The following is a 24,940-nucleotide window of genomic DNA, read 5'->3' on the forward strand; positions in this document are numbered from 1 at the left end:
AAGGCGTTTTTTATTGCCATACTTAGGTATATTGTAGATATGCTGTTATGTGCAGAAAAGGCCCCCATAGCAAAGGATTATCCTGCTTAAAACATTCGTAACAGCTGTTATACCCTGCTTTAGGGCTGGAGAGATGGCTCCGTGGGTAAGAGTGCTTGCCACCAATTCCGGGGAGCTGAATTTAATCTTTAGGTCCCACACGGTAGAAGGCAAGAACTGACACCTGTAAGTTGTCTTCTGACCCTCACATGCTTGCGCGCACACACACACATGCGTGCATACAAATATTAAATAAAAAATCCTTTTAAAAGGATCAGTTCCCAGCTTCTGCATTTAGCAATTATCTACAGCTCTAGGTAGCCTCATCCTTTGTCACTTTCCTGAGTATCGTTTTTACTCTTGAAGAAATGAGTTTAATTACATCAGACTTCAGTAGAGAAGCAAAACAGGAGGGGTGCAGATAGGTTAGATCTCTCCAACCTCACCACATACTTCGTTCTAGGGATTTGGTCCAAGTCAAGACCAAATTTGGCTACCAGTCTGTATCAAGTGGTTGCTTTTGTGTCTGGGGATGGAGTTTGGGTTTTATAGGGAAAGCAGTGAGGGAGGGAAGGTGGCTGTAAAGTGAGGGGCAGTAGGGCTGAGATAGAACAGGAGTCACTGAGTCAGGGCTACAGCTGTGGTGAAATCTGGACCAGAGTAACCTGGGGAGGAAAAGGTTTATTCGGCTTACACTTCCTTATCACCAGTCATCAAGGAAGTAAGGACAGAAACTCAGACAGGGCAAGAACCAGGAGGCAGGAGCTGATGCAGAGGCCGTGGAGGGGTGCTGCCTTCTGGCTTGCTCCCCCGTGGCTTGCTCAGTCCACCTTTTTATAGAACCCAGGACCACCAGCCCAGGAATGGCACCACTCACAATGGACTGGGCCCTCCCTCACTAATCTCTAATTAAGAAAATGCGGTACAGGCTTGCCTGCAGCCTGATCTTAGGATGAGGGTCTCTCCTATCAGTTAACTCTAGCTTGTGTCAAGTTGATTTAAAACTTGCCAGGGCAGTTCCAGAGTGGGACATGTGCTCCAACCTTAGAATAATATCCTGCAGGAGCAGCTGGTTTTTGTCGCAAAGTCGAAAATGCCCTAGCCCAGGAGTGAGCACTGAAAGAGGATCCAGGAGCAGGCCGAGCAGCCAGCCAGAGAGTCATGATGCGGCCCTGCAAGCCGAAACGGGAACTGGTTGCCATTTCATTCCCACATTCTAGACTCTTCACAAAAACATCCCAGAAACACGAAAGAAAGAGGTTCTAAGATACATTTCAGTCCAGCCAAGTTCACATCACAGCTACAACATGGAGTCCCCGTTTTTGAGGATGTAAAAAAGAACACCTAGAATTCGTGTCTGCAGGGTGCTGCATTGGTCCTGCAGGACTGGCAGGTTTTGAGTTCCTCTTTCCTTTGGAACAGAAAACAGCGCTTGAGTAGGATGTGACATCTACTGTGTCACATTCCTGTAAGGGGATAGGAGAAGCCAATAGATGGCAACTAATGATACAAATATATTATGTATACAACACAACATTCTACATCCATGTATGCCCACACACCAGAGGAGGGTGCCAGATCTCATTACAGATGGTTGTGAGCCACCATGTGGTTGCTGGGAATTGAACTCAGGACCTCTGGAAGAGCAGCCAGTGCTCTTAACCACTGAGCCATCTCTCCAGCCCTGCAATTATATTTTTATGAATTGTCTGAAATATATAAATTCATATGTAGGAAACATTGGTGACTCCAGGAGGTTGGAAGTGGGAAAGAATTGGGAGTAATTGCTTAATGCAAATAGAATTTCTTATGTGGCATATAAAAATGTTTTTGAAACAGGTAGTCACACAACATTCTCAATGTAATAAAGAATTATTTGTTTTAGAATGAGTAACTATGTTACGTGAAATTCACCTAGTTTTTTTTTTAATCTAATGAGATTTAGAGACTGTGTAGTTTAATCTCTAATTTTAGCCTTGATGACTACGAGATTGATTATTGAACATAAAAAGACTGGGTACTGCCAAGGGCTAGAGAAGCCGTGTGACAGAGCGCTTGCCCAGCAGACGCAAGGTTCTGGGTTCAGCCCCAGCGCCTCACATTCCCTTTATAGAGTGTTATGTAAGGCACATCCCTGCAGGCTCACCTGCATGGAAACTGAGTCACGGGAGTCACACTCAATGAGTCATCCTTCCCAGAAAGGGGCTGAGGGTATTGTTACCCAGCATGCACAGTTCCTGGTTCAATCCCAGGCACTAGGGGGAAATCATTAAATAACTATCTGCTTTTGTAATGGCGTAAATGAATGCAAACAGATTGTAAAATATATACACAGCTTTAATGGGGAAATTAGACTTACAGTACCCCGGTTCCCGCGGAGAACAGGAAGCAGAAGGGAAGCTGCATGCATGCCCGGCAGATTTATGGGTAAACATTCACCTAAGGCTGGGACCAGCGTGGTAATGAACTCCACGTAAAACCTGAGAGAGCTTAATTTTAATCAGAGAAAAAAACAGAGTTTAACACAGCTTTTGGCTGTTAGTTGGTGGCGTGTTAGAGAGATTTCCTGATTCGGCATCAGCAGCAGAAAAAATGCTGCGTCATTTTAAAGTGCGGCTTCCAGGGGCTGTGCTGCCAGCGAGAACTCTGGCTTTAAAGCATTTCAATGGATTTTATGGGACTGGATGTTTGTGTTCCCGCTTGGGATTGGAAGGAGAGTGCTCTGAGACCTTGCCAATGGCTCAGTGCTCCCCGCCTGCACCTGGGCAGACTGCAGAATCAGGCTTAGGCAGGTGGAAGAGCATGGCGGATTCCTGCCGCCATTCAGAGACGTGTTTTCAGACTGCGCAGTGCTCTGCGTGTCAGATTTGGCTGTAGCTTGGATGAAAAGAATTTCTGTGCTGCACGCTCAGTCTCAGAATTAAAGTGCTGAGTGCCGCTCCTACCTGGCGGCCTCAGAGGTAGCATAAAATGGTACATCCTCCATTTTGAAATTTTCCTGACTCAGCAGCAGGAAAAAACTGGCTGTTTTAAAATGCCAGCTTTCTGGGCTATGCCACCATTGCGATCTCTGTCTGGCTCCTGCGGGAGACAGAGCTTTTGAATGGAGCATTTGGAGTAAAGTGCTACGATTTGTTTGATGGCAACTAGACTCGCTGTGTGCCTAAAGGGAAGTCATTGTGTGCTGTGGCTCAGAGACACAAGCAGCTCCACCACGCTACTGGTGCAATGTGCAAGGATCAGAGGCACGAGCGGCTCTGCCATGTTGGACCGGGCAGGGCAAGCAGGCAGTACCTGTTTTTGACCTAGGAATTGTCACAGCTTAGATTCTTAAGAGCTTAGTGATTTAAAGGCGCAAAACAAAGTGCTACTGGATAGTAAAAAAAAAAAAAAATTACAGATTCACAATAAAACAGATTCAGACACTGTTGGATGAATGTAAGTAGGCTTGGGAGAGAGAAGAAAAACAACATAAAGAATAAAGTTAATGTCTTAAAAAAGGGTAAAGTCTTTAAAGAGACAGAGTACAGATAGTTAAGAGATTAAAAGAAATAAAGAAAAATAAGCCACGTAAAAATGGAAAATTCACAGAGAGTCTGGATTATGTACATTGTGTTTTCTTTAAAATTTTTGACTGTGAAGGAGCTAAGTACAGAGAGACATTTCATTATATGGGCTGCCAAGTGGAACCAGAATGGATATCATGAGGGTATGATTTCAGAATTTGGGTCTAAGGATATGATGCTTTGGAAAGGGTCTTCTTTTGTTTTCACAGAGGATGTGACCCTGTGGATTACATCTATTCCAATATGGTATGATAGACCTCGCCCTCCTGAAAGGTTGCCTTGAACACCCTCAAAAAATTACTTCACTCAACTGTCAACTGAGATAAACCTGGCACACAGGTTACACCCTAAATGATCTGATTAACAGTGCCCCCATTCAGCAGGAAGCAGTTTGGAGAGAAAAAACTGTGCCCATGTTCCCAAAATATTGTTTATAAATGTTCTTTTACATTTAAAGGGGAAAATGATATAGGTATGAATAATTTGCATTGGTATGGATTTTAAGGTCAATTTTGTTATATGTATTTCTGATCTTGATTAAGGTATTGTGATTGTGTAGTTCATTTTTAAAATGTAATGTATAATTAGGAAATATAGGTTGTTGATGGATAATCATAAATAATAGTCAAGTTTGTAGTCATGTTACTTAGATTTTTTAGATATATAGAGATATATTTCAGATAGGCATTCTTCATATCTCTCAAAGGCTGTAGAATATGGCATTTAAAATATTTTAATAACTTAGGACTTTTCATGACAATGAGACATGTCTGCTCCTGGCGGCACCAATCTACTTCAAGAAGAAGATGGGCATCAAAGAGGATCCTTATGGAGCTTGATAGCCATTTGGGCAAGAAACTGCTCTTGCCTGGACTGTTGCATAAACTGGACACAGAGAACCCACAGAGAGAGGACTGCTGAACTTGTCTAAAGGTGAGATGGTCTTTCGGGGTTCCTGAATCATGAAAGAGTCTGCAAGACATTCTGCAGGACACAGCAGAACGTGACTGAACTGTCTTTGAAAATTCCTGCTTCATGGAAATGTCTGCTGGATACTATGGGCCTGAAGGCTGAAGATGGATGCCCCAACGGTACAGAGGAACTTTGGGTGACTGTACAGGCAGCGAGATGTCTCTGTCATTTCTAGAGCTTTGGATTTCTTGTTTGCTTAGGTAATATTATATCCTTCTGGAGTCTTTGATGGAGTTGAAGAATGGTTAGTTGTAGTTATAGTTTTCCTTAGTTATGATAAAAGATAAAATAGATATAAATATTGTAACTGTAATTCTTGTTTAATATCTGTTTTGTTATATGTAATCTTACTATGTTAAAGTGAAAGCCTTTCTTTTTTTGTTTAAACAGAAAAAAGGGAAATGATGGGGGAGAGTCTTCTGTTTTGTGTTAATTTCATTGGTTAAATAAAGAGACTGCCTTGGCTCTTTAATAGGACATAAAATTAGGTAGGCGGAGTAAACAGAACAGAATGCTGGGAGAGGCCAGGCGATGGTGGCGCACGCCTTTAATCCCAGCACTTGGGAGGCAGAGGTAGGCGGATCTCTGTGAGTTCGAGACCAGCCTGGTCTACAGAGCTAGTTCCAGGACAGGCTCCAAAGCCACAGAGAAACCCTGTCTCGAAAAACCAAAAAAAAAAAAAAAAAAAAAAAAAAAAGAATGCTGGGAGAAAGAAGCTGAGTCAGAGAGTCGCCATGATTCTCCCACTCCAGACAGACGCAGGTTAAGATCTTCTTCCCTGGTAAGCCACCTCGTGGGCTACACAGATTATTAGAAATAGGTTAGATTAATATGTAAGAGCTAGCCAATAAGAGGCTGGAACTAATGGGCCAACCAGTGTTTAAATGAATACAGTTTCCGTGTAATTATTTCGGGTAAAGCTAGCCATGCGGGTGGCTGAGTGGCGGGAAAGTAGCCCACCGCTCCTAACACAACATGCTTTTTGCTGGTTTTGTTTGTTTTGTTTGTATGAAAAAGAGAAGACTGGTCAGATGGCTCACTGGCTGCTCTTCCAGAGGTCCTGAGTTCAATTCCCAGCAACTACATGGTGGCTCACAACCATGTGTAATGAGATCTGGTGCCCTCTTCTGGCCTGCAGGAATACAGTCAGAACACTGTATACATAATAAATAAACAAATTAAAAAAAGAAAAAGGAAAACAAATAGAAATCGAGAATCTTCTGTTGGGGAAAAATAAGTTCCACCCTGGCTTGGGGTAGCATTCCTTCAAGTAGCGAAGGAACTGTGTCTTCCTCACATTCAAGCCAGGAAAGTTTGTGGCCATGTCTTGCTCCTTTAAGACCAGAGAATGGAATGAACTGGTTGCTACGGGGTCATAATGACAATTCTCTTGGGTGGCTCACCTTACATATGTAGTTTTCAGCTGCCCAGACCAGACGTCCTGAGGAGTAGGGCATATCTCAGTTGGTAAGAGATTATGTAGATTGGTTTGTATATGTCTAGGTTTATTTTCTAAGACTGCAGTGCCCACGCTGTAGCTAAGGGATCAGTGGTACCCAGTTTGGGCTCTTTTCTGCCCTACAGGGAACACAGAGTTTACTCAAAGTAGAGATTTTCTTTGAAACAAGGTTCTCTGTGATCCGCAATATTTCTAAAGCTCACAGAATGGAAGAGAAAAGCGCCTAGCAATGAGAACCCACGAAACCTACCGCTATCCTAACTCCTGCTGAAAGATGCACCCGTAGCCAGTATGGATAAATCTTCCTGTGAATTCCCTTTCAGGTTTCATGAATCCAGGGTTCATGACCCGTAGGTATTAGGCCGCCTCTGGAAGGAGCGCTGAAGCCCACTGCCATGAGGACACGTGACCTAGTCCCAAATCAATGTGACTTACGCCCTTGCACCCGAACCCCTGTTCTCCAGGGTGGAGGAGTCATGTTGTTTGGTTTCTGCTCCTGCAGGAGATGGTGGTTTGGAAATGGATATACTAGACGACCTTGAGTCCCTGAAGTTTGAGTATGGGGTTCCAGAGGATGAGCGCTACTGGCTGTATTTGCAGGGACGGTATCGGGGACTGATGATCAAGGGCTGCGCTCATGCAGTCTTCTTTTGCAAACTGTTCTGTACTTTAAGGTAAGCTAACTGATAAAGACAAGCATCGCTGCTGGGCGCCCAAGGGACTTGCACTTTTTAGACTGGAGGTTAAATTGGGCAGAAAAATTGTTTTTCTAACCAAGTCCAGTCCACGTTCAATCACTTCTCATCTGAAATGAATGGCAAAATCCATTCAAGGATGTTTTGTGCTTACATAGGAAAGCTTGGGCTGGTGGTGACTGCTGGGCAGAGGGTGGCCGAATTATTCCATTTATTTACATATTTACTCCCCCACACCACCAGCTCGCATTCCACGGCACTAGTGACCAGTCACCCTTGTCTGTTACTTCAGATAGAGGCAGTTCTTTCTTCTGAGACTGACCTAAGAGTGGGTGACAGGAACAACTGAACTAGATCAGAGAAACATTATATCTGAACAAGTAAAACTATTAAACCAACCAGGTTCTTGAAAACAGTAACTGAAATGAATGAATTCACCAGAGGAATTCAGCATCGGGTATGACCGAGCAGATGGAATCAGAGAACTCAAAGATGCGTCAGCTGGAAGTATTAGTAAAAGAAAAAAAAAAGGAACAAGTAAAGAGAAACACCATAATCAAATTTGATAAATAATAGCAAAAGCAAGAAAAAAAAAGGCAACTTGTGCACAATGTAGCTTCCATCATGTTGAAGCAAACTCTGATACAGCAGATAAGATTTTAAATAAAAAACTTATACGGGACAAAGAACAGAATTATTACAATGATAAAAGATCGTTTTCTATGAAGATATGTGTCTGATATCCAAACATTCAGCTTTGTGAAGCAAATACTGATATACTAAAAGATATGAAAGATATTTCAACACCTCATTTACAGCCATCGTTACAGGTTCCAGGCAGAAGATCAAAAAGGAAACAGCAGGCAGAAACACCGCAAAGCAGAACACTCAAGAATCAGGAGAATAGATGCTTTTGTGTGTGTGTGTGTGTGTGTGTGTGTGTGTGTGTTTCTGTGCTCTAATTTGTTTTGATTTGTGGCAGGGTCTCACTCTGCAGAGAAACCCTGTCTCGAAAACAACAAGAAAAAGAAAGAAGAAAAGGAAAAAAGAAGAAAGAGATGTCAGGTCATCTTAATTCATTTCCTAGTTCAGATTTCATAAACTCCGGGAAAGAAGAGAATGTAAGCATGCACGAGAAGCCATCCCACAGGAACCCATGCCTATGCAATGCCCAGTTAAAATCAAACACCTCATCCTAACACAGGGCTTCCCATTTTACCTTTATAAACCAACATTTGCCTATGGGCCACGTCTGTCTCTTCTCTATCCACAGGCAGCCTTTTGTCCTCTGGGACAAATACCCCTGCCCTCTTTCTCTTGTTTCTTTCTCCTTCTCCCTTGTCCTCTGTCTTCTGTGTTTGTCTCTTTTTCCTTGCCCTCTGTCCCTCTGGAGCAAATAAATCTCCTTGGTGGTGAGAACTTGGCTTTGGAGGTGCTGAGCCGATACTTGTCCTTTCAAGAGTGGTTCGCCTTCATTTTGTGTAAAATAAGGAGGGGAGAGTGTCAGTCACCGGGAGTTAGTCACTATCTCTGCCTTCTGACTTTATGCCTAAATACCCTTTGTAAAAACCACATTTACCAAAGAAAAACCAAAGTCATATGATTTTAGTTCAACACAGAGAAGTAGTTGACAAAAGCCAACTCCTCCATGAGTACAACACTCAACACAGGGAAATTACCTCAGTGTACTGAAGGTCTTGTATGAAAAGCCCAAGGTGACATCACATTCAAAGCAGAAAGCTTTTCCTCTAAGACCAGACACAAGGCAAGGAGTCCCACCTTCCCTAATTATATTCACTTAAGTCCTGGAAGTCATAGCCAATGCAGTTAGGTTAAACAAACAAACAAATAAAAAATTTCATAGGTGACTCTGCCTCAAAACCACAAAAAACACCTGACAGTGGTGGTGCACACCCTTAATCCCAGCACTTGGGAGGCAGAGGTAGAACAATCTTTATAAATTCAAGGACAGCCTGGTCTACGGAGCGAATTCTGGGACAGCCGTGGCTACACAGATACCCTGTCTCAAAAATCAAAACATAAACAAAAAGCAAAACAAAAAGAGAAAGGAAGGAAGGAAAGATGGAAGGAAGGAAGAGAAAGAAATCACTCAAAAACCAGTTGCGTTTATGTATGCTGACAATCAACAGCTGAAAAGGATTTTAACAATGCCAGCTAGGGTTGGATCTCAGTGGTAAGAACATGAGTCAATAAATAGGACACTACAAAACCACAGGCAATGGAAGCAAAAATAAACAAATAGGATTGTTTTGAACTTAAAGGCATCTATACAGCTAAGAAATAAAGAAAAGCATCTGGATAGCAAAAGAGCTGACCAAAATGCTTGAAAACCATTTATCTGATGAGGTGTAAGCATTGATTATATGCTTGGGGACAAAGCTCAGTTGGCAGAGTGCCTGCCTAGCATGCACAATGCACAAGTTTAATCCCTGGCATTGCAAATACTAGGTGTCAGTCACCTGTCAACGGGCCTCAGGAGAATCAGATGTTCAAGGTCTTCTTCAGTTACGTACCAAGTTCAAGGCCAGTCCAGATGACTTGAGACACTTCCTTTAAAAAATAAAAATTGTACACAATGGAGTATTACACAGCAGAAAAAAATAACAGCTTGAATTTTGCAGGAAAATGGATGGAACTAGAAAACATTATTTTGAATGAGGTAACCCAGACAATAGACAATTATCACATGTACTCACTCATAGGTGGTTTTTAAACATAAAGCAAAGAAAGCCAGCCTACAAACCACAATCCCAGAGAATTTAGACAACAATACGGACCCTAAGAGAAATTTACATAGATCTAATCTACATGGAAAGTAGAAAGTATAAAAAGACTAGATCTCCTGAGTAAATTGGGAGCATGGGGGCCTTGGGGGAGGATTGAAAGGGGGAGGGGAGAGGCAGGGAGGGGAGCAGAGAAAAATGTAGAGCTCAATAAATATCAATAAAAAAAAAAGAAAAAAAGAAAAAGAAAAATTGGCCAGGCAGTGTTGGCGAACACCTTTAATCCCAGCACTTGGGAGGCAGAGGCAGGCAGATCTCTGTGAGTTCGAGACCAGCCTGGTCTACAAGAGCTGGTTCCAGGACAGGCTCCAAAGCCACAGAAAAACCCTGTCTCAAAAAAAAAAAAAAAAACCCAAAAAAACAAAAAAATAAAATTGGCTGGGTGGTGTTGGTGCATGCCTTTACTCCCAGCACTTGGGAGGTAGAGGCAGGCAGATCTCTGTAAATTCAAGACAAGCCTGGTCTATAAGGTTCCAAAGCTACAGAGAAACCCTGTCTTGAAGAAAAAATAAAATAAAAATAAATAAATTAATTAAATTAAATAAAAATTGTTGTGGGATATTTGATTGTACTGTGACACTCCGAGACTGTTAATAAAGTTAACCTTGAATTGGGGTGGAACCAATGACTAGCTGACCGGAAATAGCCATAGAGAAGCCGGTAATTTGGATAGAGAAGATGAAAACGAAGTGTTGTGATTCAGCTGCCCTCACTCCCCCTGACTGACAGCAGAACTTCCTTGTGGTCTGTAATTGACAAGGATGTTTGTGTTCTTTCTGGCTGGTGGGTCTCCACAGGAGTAGAGGTATAAAAGGTTGCTGGGCAAACAAACTAAAGGTTGCTGTTTTTCCACCTGAAAAAAAGCCTGCGTGTCTCAATCCCGGCACACACACCCCTCCTCCGCCAGTCTAGCCTATCCAGGCTGCGCTGGCTGCAGCAGGAAGGAAAAGGTGGGACTAGAGTTTGGAGTTTCTTTTGGTTTGGGGATGAGTTGCTTCTTGGCTTCTCTGGTCTAGCAGATTTTCACCCCCACATCTGACTTCTGAGTCTTTGTTGGTAAACAGAATGATACAAACTTAGTTTAAATATACTTATCTTGGCTGCAGGCCATGGCCTGTGTGGCCAGCAGGGTGCTGACTGGGGGACCTGTGGGGCTGCAGATGACAATCAAAATATCAGTAGATTCATGTGCAGCCCCTAAACCAATAGAAAAACCATCAAAAATCTCACTTGGGAGGCACAGGCAGTTAGATCTCTGTGCATTCGAGGCTAGCCTGGTCTACAGAGTGAGTTCCAGGACAGCCAACGCTACACAGAGAAACCCTGTCTCGAAAAGACGAAAATAAATAAAAGTCCAGTATATATTGTGAGTGTTACAGCTCTGGAGGTAAAGGTATCCTGACTCATCGGGAGGTCAGACTATAGCTGAAGTTGGGGTACAGTGGGGGTCTGTCTGCAGCCCCACAGGTCCCCCTGCAGGATGTAGCAACCCTGCTCCTCTCTGAGGGAGCCATAACAGCTGAGCTCTGCTGTGTTCCTCTAAGGGAACGTGGTAGCAAAGCTAACCATTTCTTCTGCTCCGCTCAGCTCCAGTCCAAGATGTTACTACTTCTGCTTCACTCTGCTAAGGAGGAAATCCCTGCAGAAATGTAGCAATCTCCTCCAGCTCCAGCAAAGAGCTACTCTTTTCTGCTCCACCCCCAAGGAAGTTTCCTAGCAAATGTAACTCCTCTGGTTTTTGTGTGTTTTTTTTTTTTCTGCTCAGCCCCCTTAAGAGAACATCTCAGCAAAGGTTCTGCTCTGCACTGGTGAAAGAACTTCACTCAAAACTATTTTAAGAAAGAGATTTATTTGGGAAGAAGGATCCCAGAAGAGTGGCTACCTCTGCTAGGGTGGTATAGGACAGCTCACAACTGGACAGACAGAGGGGGCTTGGATATGGCTTCTTAGGGGCAGAGTTTTCCCAGGGAGAATATTTTCTTCCTTCCTTCCTTCCTTCCTTCCTTCCTTCCTTCCTTCCTTCCTTCCTTCCTTCCTTCCTTCTTTTTCTTCCTTCCTTCCTTCCTTCCTTCCTTCCTTCCTTCCTTTCTTTCTTTCTTTCTTTCTTAATTTCTTTCTTTCTTTCTTTCTTCGAGACAGGGTTTCTTTGTGTAGCTTTGGAGCCTGGCCTCCAACTCACAGAGATTCACCTCCTCTGCCTCCCTCTTGAGTGTTAGGATTAAAGGTATGTGTTACCACCACCTGGCAGGGGAGAATATTTTTTGCTCAGGGATTGGTTCGTTTTGTGTTCAGTTGGTCAGGGGCAGAGCTGGTACTGGTTTCAGGACCAAACTTTCTTTCACTGACCCTTTTTAGTTTTTTTGGCTCTAGTTTTAGGACCAGGGTGTATTTCTTTCACTGGGTCTGGTTCCAGGGTGAAAGTGTGTTTCTATGACTCTGGTTTCAGAGTCAGGGTCAGAGTGTGTTTCTTTGATTCTGGGTTTAGGACTAAAGTGTTTCACTAGCTCTGGTTCCAGGGCTAGAGTGGGTTTCTTTTACCAGCTTTGGTTTCAGGGCCAGGGTGGGTTTCTTTGGCTAGCCCTTTTACCCTACATTTATAAAGACCTCCTACAACTCAGCAATAAATTCAACAACCTGATTTTTAACCTAAGACTCTTCAAAGAATGTATAGAAATAACCAACAGTTACACAAAAGGTTGTTCAAAATTGATAGTCATCAGGAAAATGCAAATCACAACTGCAATAAGATACTCCTTTATACCTGTTAGAACAACCACTATTGGAACACCAGAAATGAACAAGTTTTGGTGTGGATGTAGAGAAATTGGAACATTTGTTTAATGTTGGTAAGAGTGTAAGAATTAAGCAGGATTGCATAAGATCAAGCAAACCCATTTCTGGGTATATATATCCTAAGAATTCCCAGAGATATTTGTATGCCCATGTTCATTGCAGCCTCATTTAAGGTATCCAAGACGTGCAAGCAATTTTAATGTCCATTGATGATGAATGGGTGTGACAATTAATGCTCCTGGCCATGATGGTCATGGATTCTAACTCTCTGGAACCAGGAGCCTCAAGTTATTGCCTTGGTCATGACATTTTACCACGGCAATAGAAAAAGTAGCTAAGACAACCCTTAAGATACTTTTGTTAGGTATAACAGTAACAAGATGGATATATAAGGGTTACTAAGATGGCTAAATGAGCTAGCTGTGTTATATATGTCTAGAGTGGTGGCTCACACCTGTAATCTCAACACTCAGTAAGCAGAAGCAGGGAAGTCAGGAATTTAAGTACAGCCTGGGCTACATGAGATTCTTTCCAAAACAAAACAAGAAACAGATCACATTATATACATATGATGAAATATTAATGTTTGACCTCAAGAAGGAAATTTTGTAAGCTGTGAATTGCATGAAGCTTGAGGACCTGATCCTAAGTTCAAAATGCTAATGCTGCACGATTCTGCCTACATGGTGTCCTTAAAAGTTTTTAAGTTTTAAAGTTTTTCTGATGGGAAAACAAACCGCAAGTAAAATGGTAATTTCCAGATGTGGGGATGGGAAGTGAGCCGTTCAGGAATATAAAGTTTCTGTTTTGCAGGGATGCAAAGAGTCTAGATATCAGTTGCATAGCAATGTGCATAGATGCAAACATATTGTGTACTTAAGATGGTGATGATACATTCTAATCGACAGCTGTGTGTGTGTCCAGCAAGTAGACCATAATGCTCAAAGAATTGGTCCATATGTGCATCACCATATAATGTATAACAGTCATAGTGACGTTCAAAGCTAATAAAATACGAGATATACAAACTTCGTGTTTAAAGGTCCAGGAAAATTCAAGATAGAAAAACAAAAAAGTATTTTCATCGATAAATTTTTCCACACAGTTTTGGGCCCTTGGAAAAGTGAGGTGCTTTTTCAGGATGAAGGTTTTATTCCCTACTAAGACGGTAGAAATGGCCTTCAATTGAAATGCCTTGTTTCTGAAGTATTACTTTGTCATTAGACTTCCACATGGGAAAAAAGAAAAAAAAAACCAAACAAACCTCAGGGACTCCTGGGGGAAACTACAGCGTGTACATGGGTTTGTGTGTGTTTGTTCATTTTCTAGAGAACTGTTACACCAGGCCCGACTCACAATGCAGCCTCGGGCTGTATCATTTAATGCTGTCTCCGTGGAGGATGAGACGTTAAAAGTGGGCATCATCGGATGTGGCCACCTCGGGAAGCAGCTGGCTACCGTCCTGCTGAGACTTGTCCCCATCCCTGCTGAGGACCTGCACATCTCAACTCGGAGGCCCGAGTCCCTGGGTGAGGAGCACTGAGTGTAGTCGGGGTGGGACTGGTAGCTAGCGTCAACAAAGCTGTTTTGAGAGGTCCCTTTAAAGCAAGGGTTCTCTGCGTGCTGGCCCTAAATTTTAAACTTGTCAAGATAACTTTTCTCCACTCATTTATATCTGTTTCTCCTTCCTGTGCCCTTGGTGCGAATTATCTTTCTGGGTATGAGATAACGGGGGGATTTTGCATACAGTATTCAAATCTAACTGGAATATTAAGAGTCTGAAAAAAATGTCATCGAATATTTCTATGTATCCTTATATTCAAAAAATGACATCTGGGTATAAAAATATAATGATTCCAGTTATGGATTAGCATGATAGAAATAAGAACTCTGATTGTTTCTGAGGAAACGAACTGAAAAAGGACCTGGAATAATTCCCGGGGAGAAGGAAATGCTTTCTGTCTAGAGCAACCGTTCTCAACCTTTCACAGCGGTCACCTAAGATCACTGGAAAATATGGCTATTTACATTATGATTTATAACAGTAACAAAATTATAGCTATGTAGCAATGAAAATAATTTTATGGTTGGGGGTCACCACTGTAGCACAAGTAATAAAAACCCAGAGACAGATATTGGGGTTCAGCCTGAAGATCAGCAAAGCAAAGCAACCAAACCACTAAAGAGCTCTTAACTCTGTGAAATCATCGAACTGAAAAAGAGCGAGTTTTTGTCTCATCCTGCCTTATAGTCCTCTCTAGTGCTGGGATTAAAGGAAGGCATGCGCCACCACTGCCTGTAAGGCTGTCTAGTGTGGCTGTTTTGCATTCTGATCTTCAGGCAAGCTTTATTTATTAAAATACAAATGAAATAAGGGGGAGGGGAGAGGCAGGGAGGGGAGCAGAGAAAAATGTAGAGCTCAATAAATATCAATAAAAAATGTATAAAACGGGCGATGGTGGCGCACGCCTTTAATCCCAGCACTCGGGAGGCAGAGGCAGGCAGATCTCTGTGAGTTCGAGACCAGCCTGGTCTACAGAGCTAGTTCCAGGACAGGCTCCAAAGCCACAGAGAAACTCTGTCTTGAAAAAAAAAAGTATAAAAAATACAAATGAAATATCATGACACATCACAACATGAGGAACTGTATTAATGTCTGCAGAATCAGGAAGGGTGAGAACCACTGTTGAGAGGGAACTATGAGCTACATATGTGCTCTTACCAGAACTGCTCAGAATGTACGCCTCAGAGCTCCGTGTGCTAGCTCAGAATGTACGCCTCAGAACTCCGTGTGCTAGCTCAGAATGTACGCCTCAGAGCTCCGTGTGCTAGCTCAGAATGTACGCCTCAGAACTCCGTGTGCTAGCTCAGAATGTACGCCTCAGAGCTCCGTGTGCTAGCTCAGAATGTACGCCTCAGAGCTCCGTGTGCTAGCTCAGAATGTACGCCTCAGAACTCCGTGTGCTAGCTCAGAATGTACGCCTCAGAGCTCCGTGTGCTAGCTCAGAATGTACGCCTCAGAACTCCGTGTGCTAGCTCAGAATGTACGCCTCAGAGCTCCGTGTGCTAGCTCAGAATGTACGCCTCAGAGCTCCGTGTGCTAGCTCAGAATGTACGCCTCAGAACTCCGTGTGCTAGCTCAGAATGTACGCCTCAGAGCTCCGTGTGCTAGCGCATGTAAAGTTCATGGCAATGAAATGCACGTCGACAGCAGAAAACAGTACGCATAGTGTAGAAATATTTTCTTTCTCTTTCTATCTTTGTTGAGACAGGGTTTCTCTGTCTTGGCTATCTTGGATCTCACTTTGACAACCAGGCTGGCCTCAAACTCACAGAGATCTCCCTGCCTCTGCCTCACGAGTGCTGGCTGAGATTAAAGGTGTCTGCCACCATGCTTGGCATCTCCTTCTCCTTTCTAAGTAGTATAGCATGGCATGAGTATTGAAGTTTTTTCTTCCTTTCCTTTCCTTTCCTTTCCTTTCCTTTCCTTCCTTTCCTTCCTTTCTTTTCCTTTCCTTTCCTTTCCTTTCCTTTCCTTTCCTTTCCTTTCCTTTCCTTTCCTTTCCTTTCCTTTCCTTTCTTTTCCCCCAAAACAGGGTTTCTCTGTATAGTTTTGGAGCCTGTCCTGGAACTCACTTTGTAACCAGGCTGGTCTTGAACTCACCGAGATCCACCTGCCTCTGCCTCCCGAGTGCTGGGATTAAAGGCCTGCGCCACTTCCACCTGGCTACGGTTTTTCTTTTCCTATTTGTTAATGGAATTTCCCCCTAATTTTTGGTCACTGCAAATACAGCCTCTATTAATGCTTCTATACAGGTGTGGACTTTTACTTTCATGGTTTTCTGACTTGTTAAAGAAACATCAGATGCTTTGTTTTGTTAAGCGTCTAATGCTTTTGCTCTCCAATTTAACCTAAGGAAAGATCACATGTGAATTTTTACCAACGTGGCATAAGAACACATTTCATTATGCCATTTTCCTTTTTAAAATTTTTATTTACTTGTGTTTTATGTCTCTGTGTGCTGCATGTACATCTGCATGCCAGAAGAGGGCATCAGATCCTATTATACACAGTTGTGGATGTGTTCAATTCCCATGTGGATATGTGATATTGACTTCTAAAAGAGCAGCCAGTGCTCTTAACCCCTGAGCCATCTCTCCACCCTCTAATTGTATCGTTTTCAATACTGGAAACTATCCTTCATTTATGTACTTATTTATTCATCATTATTATTATTAGTTGTTTTTTTTTTTGAGACAGTGTCTCTGTGTAGCCTTGGCTGTCCTAGAACTCACTCTGTAGATCAGGCTGTCCTTGAACTCACAGAGATCCACCTGTCTCTGTCTCCCAAATGCTGGATTACAGGCGTGAGCTACCACCACCCAGCCCAGCATCACTTTTAACAATTTTCGTCATTGGGATGAGCAGTTACCTCTCCCAACATCTTTTGCATTCTGTTTTTCGGTAACACTTAAAGAGCACACCAGATGGAAGTATCCATTTAAATTCTTACTTTCAGAAATCCATGTTGGAGTGAAGATAATCAGATAATTAAGTGCCTGCATGTTTAATGCTAGTGTGTGAGTTATCATATACACAGCCTTCCCCTCTCCATTGATGAAGATCATTGTTGTCTTGTATACATTACAAAAACTGTTACACTTTCCCCAATGCCCCCAGTTTCTGTTTACATTCTTTCGTGCTCCTAATTTTACCCACTAACTCAAGTCAGGAAGCCATCCAACTTTCAGAGAGTCACATAGCATCCTGAAGCCTCAGTTGGCTCCTCTATAATATGGGAACCATCCTCCTTGGTCTAGAGTGCCTGTGTGAGAGCTGCCTTAAAGAATACACAGAAAACACTTCATTCATTCATTCTCTGGCAAGTGCTAACTCTACAAGAAATGGAAGCAGAATGCTTCTTAGAGATTTCTTCTCCCTAACTTAAATTAAAATAATAATAATAAAAATAAAAACACCTTATGTTTGTTCTAAAATCAAGACAAAAAGAACCAGGCAAGAGCTGTAAGCTTTGCCACAGTGGTCGGCTTCGCCCAGGGGAGGGGCCTTTTTTACGTAACTCACAGAGGCATCTAGGAACAGCTTCTGGTTTCTGTGGCAACGATGCTTAGGCTGCTTACTGAGACACATTTACCTCTATCCTCTCCCCGTGGCTGATGCTCAGGATACATTTCTCTGCGTTGTACGCTCTCTCCTGTCCTTTCTCCCTCCCAGTTGAGTTCCAGAAGTTAGGGGTCCAGTGCCTGTATGACAACGCTTCTGTGGCGAGCTGGGCCAAAGTCTTGTTCCTCTGTTGCTTGCCATCTCAGCTGCCTAATATCTGCTTGGAAATCCAAAACAAACTCGAGAAGACCTGCTTCGTGTACAGCCTTGTGTCGGCGATCCCGCTACCCAGGTAACGTGTCAACGTTCCCTACCTCTTGAAGTTAGTCATCCTCAGGAAAAAGGAGCCGCATGACCTGCAGAAAGACCCAGCCAGCCTTTCTAGCTCCATCCGCCCCTGAACCCCGGTTTTTACATAAACAACACTTAGAATTGGGATATTTTCCCTGTTTAAAACGTGAATGGCATATCGTTTCCCAGGTACTCGCTCCCCACTCTGTATCAATGAGAAAACAGCAGATAGCATGAAAAGCTATGAAAAATAGGTGTCAAGCGTCCCTTTTGTACTCCTGCCTCTAGCCAAAAGCTAGGCACTCGATAGGAGGATGGTTGGGAGAATCCAATCCATCAGGGCCCTTCGCAGACACCAGGCCCAAGTCACATCACCGAGCCGTGCTGTGCAGGGGAGGAGGGTGGCTGTTCGGCTGAGCTGCCAGCGCAGTAGACTGGATAGCCGTTCCTTCCCATCTGACGCTGTACTCCCTGACTCTGTGGCTTCCAGGCTGAAGTTTCTACTGAACCACAGCAATATCCTGCGGCCTCAGTATCACTTTACTGAGCCTTTTGGCGACATCTGGGGAGAGACTAAGGAAATGACAGCTGTTCTCCAAGATCCAGAGGTCATTCGGGGTACCTACCCCTACAGTGATGTTGGTAAATGCTCAACTGTGTAACTACTTTGGACATTCTCTTGACAGTTACCTTCTTGTGTGTGTGTGTGTGTGTGTGTGTGTGTGTGTGTGTGTGTGTTGGGGAAAGCACAAAGTAGATACATTTAGTTATTCGAGTTTGGTATGTGTCTTAGGGTTTCCATTACTGTGAAGAGACACCATGCCATGGCAGCAACTCTTATAAAGGAAAAACATTTAATTGAGGTAGCTTATATTTTCAGAGGCTCAATACATGGTCGTCATGGTGTGACATGGTGCTGGAGAAGGAGCTGAGAGGATACCTTGACCCACAGGCAACAGGAAGTGAGCTGTGCCACTGGGCCGTAGCTCAAGCATAGGAGACCTCAAAGCCCGCCCCTACAGTGACACAGTTTCTCCAACAAGGCCACACCTATTCTAAGAAGGCCACACCCCCTAATAGTGCCGCTCCTTCTGAGCTTAGTGGGCCGTTACATTCAAACTACCATAGTATGAAAAAAGGGCTGGATAGGTAAAAGCAGCCTTTCTTAGGCAGAGCTGAAAACCCTAACTTTTGGATCCTTAAGTCTGAACTGGAAACAACCAGGGAAAATAACGTATGTGAATAAGGGAATGAGCTGGGCTTGGTGGTACATGCCGATAACTCCAGTCTTGGAGAGGTGGAGATGAAAGAAGCTGGGTGTCAAGGCTCCTTAGCTATAACCAAATTTGAGGATAACTAAAGCTACATGAGAGCCCGTCTCAAAAAAACAAAAGACAAAAAAACAAACAACAACAACAACAAAAACCCCAAAAGATCCCAGGAGAACAACAGCAATAACAACAAAAACCAGGAGAACACAATGTCTGGGACAAGAAAAATGGGTTTCCCTCTCATCTTGCAGTATCTCCCAGTTCCTGCTGCGGGCAGGGACCGTTGTGGAGATCCTTCTGCCATTAGCAGTGCTCAGCTCAGTCCTGTCTGCTCCCCTTCAGTATGATCAGCTCCGAATGTACTGTAAAGGGCAAAGGGGGCTCATAGCCAGCGAGGAAGAGCGTTCATCTCCTGGCACACCGCTAACCAGTTTAAGGGAGAAGGTGGCCTCGCTGTCCCTCTCTCGGTCTCTCCTGGGTACCCTACAACTTCTTTCTGCAGTGCTCACTGTCATTTTCTTCATGTCAAGGGGGAGTGATCCTCAACATCAAATGGCTGGAGGGGGTGTTCTACGCGGCCATCAACGTCTGCACATCGAGGAACGTGTTCCACTCCCACGTGCTCCAGATCCTCAACAAGCTCTTTCTCTCCGCCCACTTGGAAAGCTGCGAGACGGACAAGGCGTCCTGTCCCAAATTCCAGCTAACAGATTTTTTGAACAAAAACTACGTCAATAGTTTTTTGCATAGAAGGTATGATGTCAGACATCTGGCCATTGGAATCTGTCCCTCAGTCCTGTCTTAATGGAGGATGCTTTCTGAAAACATTTTTTGGGGTGGGGCAGTAGTGGCACAAACCTTTAATCCTGGCACTCAGGGGGCAGAGGTGTGAGTTCGAGGCCAGCCTGCTCTACAAAGTGAGTTCCAGGACGGCCAGGGCTACACAGAGAAACCCTGTCTCAAAAAACTAATAAAAAATGTCTTGGTGGGGGGGCTTGGAGAGACCACACGGAGACCTGTAGGAACTTGTTTTCTCCTTTCGCCACGTGGATCCTGGGATTGAAGTCAGATCCCCAAGCTTGGCAGCAAGCATGGTTGTAGCAAGCATCTTTACCCGCTAAACCATTTAGCCTGCCTCGTTCACTTCTTTGTTTTATCCTTTCCTCTCCTAGCCTCTGCGTGGTTTTGTTTGTTTGTTTGTTTTTCTTTGTTTGTATTTGAGAGTCTCCGGACAGCCGAGGCTGGCCTTGAACCTGACTTCCTAGAATTTCAACTTTGCCAGTTCCAGGCTCGCAAACGTGCCCCGCCACATCGCCTGACCCTGGTCTGCATTCCCCTTTAAAGCTGGTAGAAATAATACACTTTTCTAAAAACAAAACAAAAGAACAACAGCAACAACAAAAACTTTAAAAAAAAAGTTTTAAAAAAAAAAGTCTCCCTGCCTCTTAAATCTCATTTTGTAGATAGTCATCTTGAATAGAGTATGCTTTGTCCTTTCATCTAGGCACTGACAGATATTAGTATTATATTGTAATATGTATGCTATTATGTATGTATGTAATATGTATGCTTATCTATTACTCCAGTGTTAGAAACACGGAGGCATAACACCACTTTTGCCTTCTGTATCCGCCTAAAGCTCTGATGTTGGTGTTGTCTGCTTCACCTAGGAACAGCAGCCACACAGGCAGCCTTTCAGACACATTGTGTAAGTTACAAGTTGCCCGGCCTTCCTGTGATAGAGTATAATTCTTCCTTCACTTCAGATTTTGCACGGTGGGCTGCTAGAACATCTGTGTACTCCTTTGAATACTTGGACAGGTATTTCTGCTGGATAAACATACTGATGACTGTCTGAGTTAGAGGACACATATGTACATAATCGCTTAGCAAAACATCCATACCAATGCCATATGCGAGTCCTTTATTTCTCGATAGCGTGGTAATGATAAAGACAACCTTTCTGGTCTTTGCTAATCCAATACGGGAAGCTTGCTGCTGCCATCACTAGTGATTTCCATGTCCCCTGACTCACTGGACTCTGAGCTCCTTTCCTTCGTGGACGGCTGGGTACGCCATTCTTCTTCAAGCAATTGTTCCTCTTGGCTGGCATGCCTCTTCTCTGATAGTTCCCCTGCTGATTAGATCTGAGAGTTCTGGGGATCAACCCTGGGTCCTCTTTTCTTTTCTTTCATCATCTACACTTGTTCCTGGGCAGTCTTTTCCAGTTTGGGAATTCATTTTTTTTTTTTTAAGTTTTTCGAGACAGAGTTTCTCAGTTGTAGCCTTGGCTGTCCTGGAACTCACTCTGTAGACAAGGCTGGCTTTGAACTCACAGAGATCAGCCTGCCTCTGCCCCCTGGATGCTAGGATTAAAGGTGTGCACCACCACCACCACCCGGCTTCAAGTTGCCATTTTTACTCTGGTGGCATAAAACTCTCCATTGGTGCTGTGCCTGGGTAACCATGAAGCTGCTATCTCCTGAAACCCAATGTGTGGAAGCACCCCAGTTTCTGTGGGGATCTTATCTAACTACTGCTGCCTCACCAAGTGCTGCAGGATGGAACCCCAGGACCCCAGACCTAATCAGGGATTCCGGTTTCTCTTTCCAACCCCATATTCTGGTCACCTGCTGATGATGCTCTCAGCCTGGGATTTCCCTCACCTCTCTGTTGTTTCATTTCCTGACGCTTTAGGTTTATTTTTTAATTTTAGTGGCCCATATCCTATAATAACTCCATGAGAAAAAGGTCTATTGGAAGTAATTTTGGAGATTTGTTAGTGTTTGAAAAGGTCTGTGCTCTTACCTACCATTTTACTGAGAATATGGTTAAGTAGCAGATTGGAGATTGAAATCGTTTTCCTGTAGTGTTTTTAAGCTCTGTTCAATCATCTTCTGCTTTGGGACACTGTTGGGAGGGAGCTATAAGGCCTTTCTAACTTATCTTGTTCTATTTGTGCTTTTTGGAGACAAGGTCTCATCTAGCCCAGGCTGCTCCTGGGCTTCTGATTCTTTGGCCAAATTCCAGGTGCTGGACCATGTTACACTTTTTAATTGGACATGTCTCACTATGTATCCTTGCCTGTCCTGAAACTTGCTACTTAAACCAGGTGGGCCTTGAACTCACAGAGTTCCACCTGACTGTCTCCTGAGTGCTGGGATTAAAGTTGTGTGTCAGCATGCCTGACTAAAAGCTGTCATTCTTCATTTTTAAATGATTTATATGCTTTATGTTTATCGGTGTTTTGCCTGCATGTATGTCTGTGTGAGGATGTCGGGTTCCCCGAAACAAGAATTACAGACGACTGTGAGCTGCCATGCAGGTGCTGGGAATTGAACTCAGGTTCTTTGGAAGAGTAGCCAGTGCTCTTAACCACTAAGCCATCTCTTCAGCCCCAAGATTGTCATTCTTGAGAGGCAAGAACTTAACTGATTAAACCAGCCTACCCCGCCTCTGCAATTAATTTTTTTAAAAATATTGTAAAATATAACACATGTGCAGAAGACGTTAATATTCTGTTTGTGTGGAGGCCCAAAAAGGTGGGCTGACTACTGAAACTTTTGTTCATCTAAGTGACTGCACCTCTGATCCTCCTCGTCATCTCTCCGCCTCTAACATGTGGCAATCACTGTTATTTTCCCTGGAGCCATAGTCTTGCCTGTTCCAAAGGGTCACATACCTGAATCATATATGTAACATGTAGGCTTTTCTTGTACCCTAGCAATATACTTTGAAGCTTCTTCTATGTCCTTCCATGGGTTGGTAGGGTACTTTGCTTACATATCTAATCGTACCCCAGTGTATTTCACTCCATTGTCTTCCCATTTGCATGGCTTCTGAGAAGTCAGTTTCTTACCTCTGTAAGACCCTCCTATAATAAAGTAGTTTTCCTCTGGCTTCTCTTAGGCTTTTGATTTTATCTTATGATTTCCTATGATTCGAGAATATGTCGGGGTGTAGTTTTTGTTGCCATTTTATTATTGGCATTTATTCTGCTTGGTGGTTTTCACTTGCCGGGGCCTATGGCTTGCTATATGATATTAATTTGGGAAAAATTTCAGTCATTATTGTTTCAAGTATTCTTCTTTCTCTCCTCCCCTTCTAGTATTATCTGTCTGTCTATTGTCTGCCTGCCTGCCTGCCTGCCTATCTATCTATCTATCTATCTGATATATATGTACGTGTACATATATAAATCACATATACATCTTTGGTGTTTGTTCCATAGTCCTTGCATATGCTGGTCCATATAGCTCAGTTGTTCTGTTTTCATTTTTTCACCATTTCTGTCTAGAAATTTCTGCAGTGATGTGATATAGTCAAGTTCAGCGAGTCTTCCTTCCATCTGGTGTTTCATACCCAAGTGATTTGTATTAAACAGACTCACAGAAAGTAACACTGTCTTTTTCTCCACCCCAGGCCTTTCCCCTGGTTTGATCTGACTGCTGTGCAGCTCAAGGATACGCCTTTTAGCCAGCATCTCTCAGCCACGCCTACTCTCCAGAACCACCTGACTCTTCTATATGCTCAATCATTTGGCATCACCCCAACCGAAGAAGAGCTGTCAAAGGTTCCCAAGGGTTCTTCACCCCAAGGGGATGAGGGTTGACAGATACCCACGCAATGTGTTTGAGAATTATACTAATGACTTGAGTATAGCATAAAATAAGAGGTCCATATGCATCAATATACTGGGTTATCTAGCTTTTAAAGCAACCTAGTGCACTGCCTCCCCCATAAGCCCTTTTTTAACACAAATTATTTCTCTTCTAAAGGCTAAATCCAAGTAATTATGTCATAATCAGATGATCAAACAGGAAACCTTTTCCCATGATAACATAAGGCTAGAAAATGATGCAGCTTGATTCTTCTGCTTTTTGAGTAGAGAAATAAATGTTGGGCGAGCAATCTTAGTTGAATTATGATTAATTCGTGCTTGTTTTAGTTATGTTGGACTATTCTAGGATGGCTATTTAAAGCTATTCCCATTTAAACCTTTTAAATCCATAAAGCCCTAAAAATATTACTGGTGAAGGTGTAGCTCAGCTGGTGGAGTGCTTGCTTGGGATGTGCAGAACTGTGTGCTCAGTCATAAGCACCCCCAAAATTCAATGAGGTGGCACCTGCTTGCCACTCCAACACTTAGGAAGTGGAGGCAGGAGGATTGCACACTGAAGGTTGTCCTTGGTTATATAGTGAATTTGAGGCCAGCCTGGGATAGAGGAGACCATGTCCTCAAAAAAAAAACCAAAAATAACAAAAAAAACCAAAAACCAAAAACAACAACAACAACAAAAAAAACAAAAAAATCTCCCAGTCAACCAACCAGCACCACCACCACTAACAATAAAAAACAAAACAAGCCTTTAATCCCTGAATTCAGGAGGCAGTGGTAAGTTCAAGGCCAGCCTGGTTCCAAAAAAATTGAGTTCAACGACAGCTTGGGCTGTTGCACAGAGAAACCCTGTCTCAAAAAACCCCAAACAATAACAACACAAAACAAAACGAAGGAAAACGAACGCAGATTGTTGCAGAGCGATGGCACCCATCTGTAATCCTCGTGCCAGGAGTCTGCAGCAGGAAGCTGGCCACTCCCGAGCCACAGGTGAGACTCTACCTGAAAACAGGCAGATACAAACAAAAAAGTGCATTCAAAGCTGGCACTTGCAGTAAATCCTTGAAAAAGGTTTGCAAAATATTGATCTTATTTCTATGGTGTGCATTTGCTTCATGTTTTACAATTTTTTTTTGTCAATTATAATAGAGCTTGAAAACAAAAACCGTGACCCCACCATGCTAAGAAGTGAGGTTCCCAGCTTTGCGGCTGACAGAACCGTGGTTTTCGTTTTTCAAATGCTCAGGGGCTTTTGAGTACAACCATTCACAATACATGGAAATCATCATGGGATTATAGTAGCCATT

At 43.2% G+C, this 24,940-nt stretch overlaps 1 protein-coding gene across 1 annotated transcript; it reads left to right on the forward strand.

Moving 5' to 3' along the window:
- Window positions 1-6,555: 6,555 nt before the first annotated feature.
- On the forward strand, window positions 6,556-23,627 carry Noxred1 (NADP dependent oxidoreductase domain containing 1). Its single transcript, XM_075947543.1, has 6 exons — window positions 6,556-6,710; window positions 13,658-13,857; window positions 17,565-17,745; window positions 18,235-18,386; window positions 19,546-19,768; window positions 23,438-23,627. Exons 1-6 carry the CDS (start codon window positions 6,556-6,558, stop codon window positions 23,625-23,627), a joined length of 1,101 nt encoding a protein of 366 aa, XP_075803658.1.
- Window positions 23,628-24,940: the final 1,313 nt, after the last annotated feature.

Source organism: Microtus pennsylvanicus, chromosome 14 (genome assembly GCF_037038515.1).
Source record: "Microtus pennsylvanicus isolate mMicPen1 chromosome 14, mMicPen1.hap1, whole genome shotgun sequence".
Lineage (NCBI taxonomy): Eukaryota > Metazoa > Chordata > Mammalia > Rodentia > Cricetidae > Microtus > Microtus pennsylvanicus.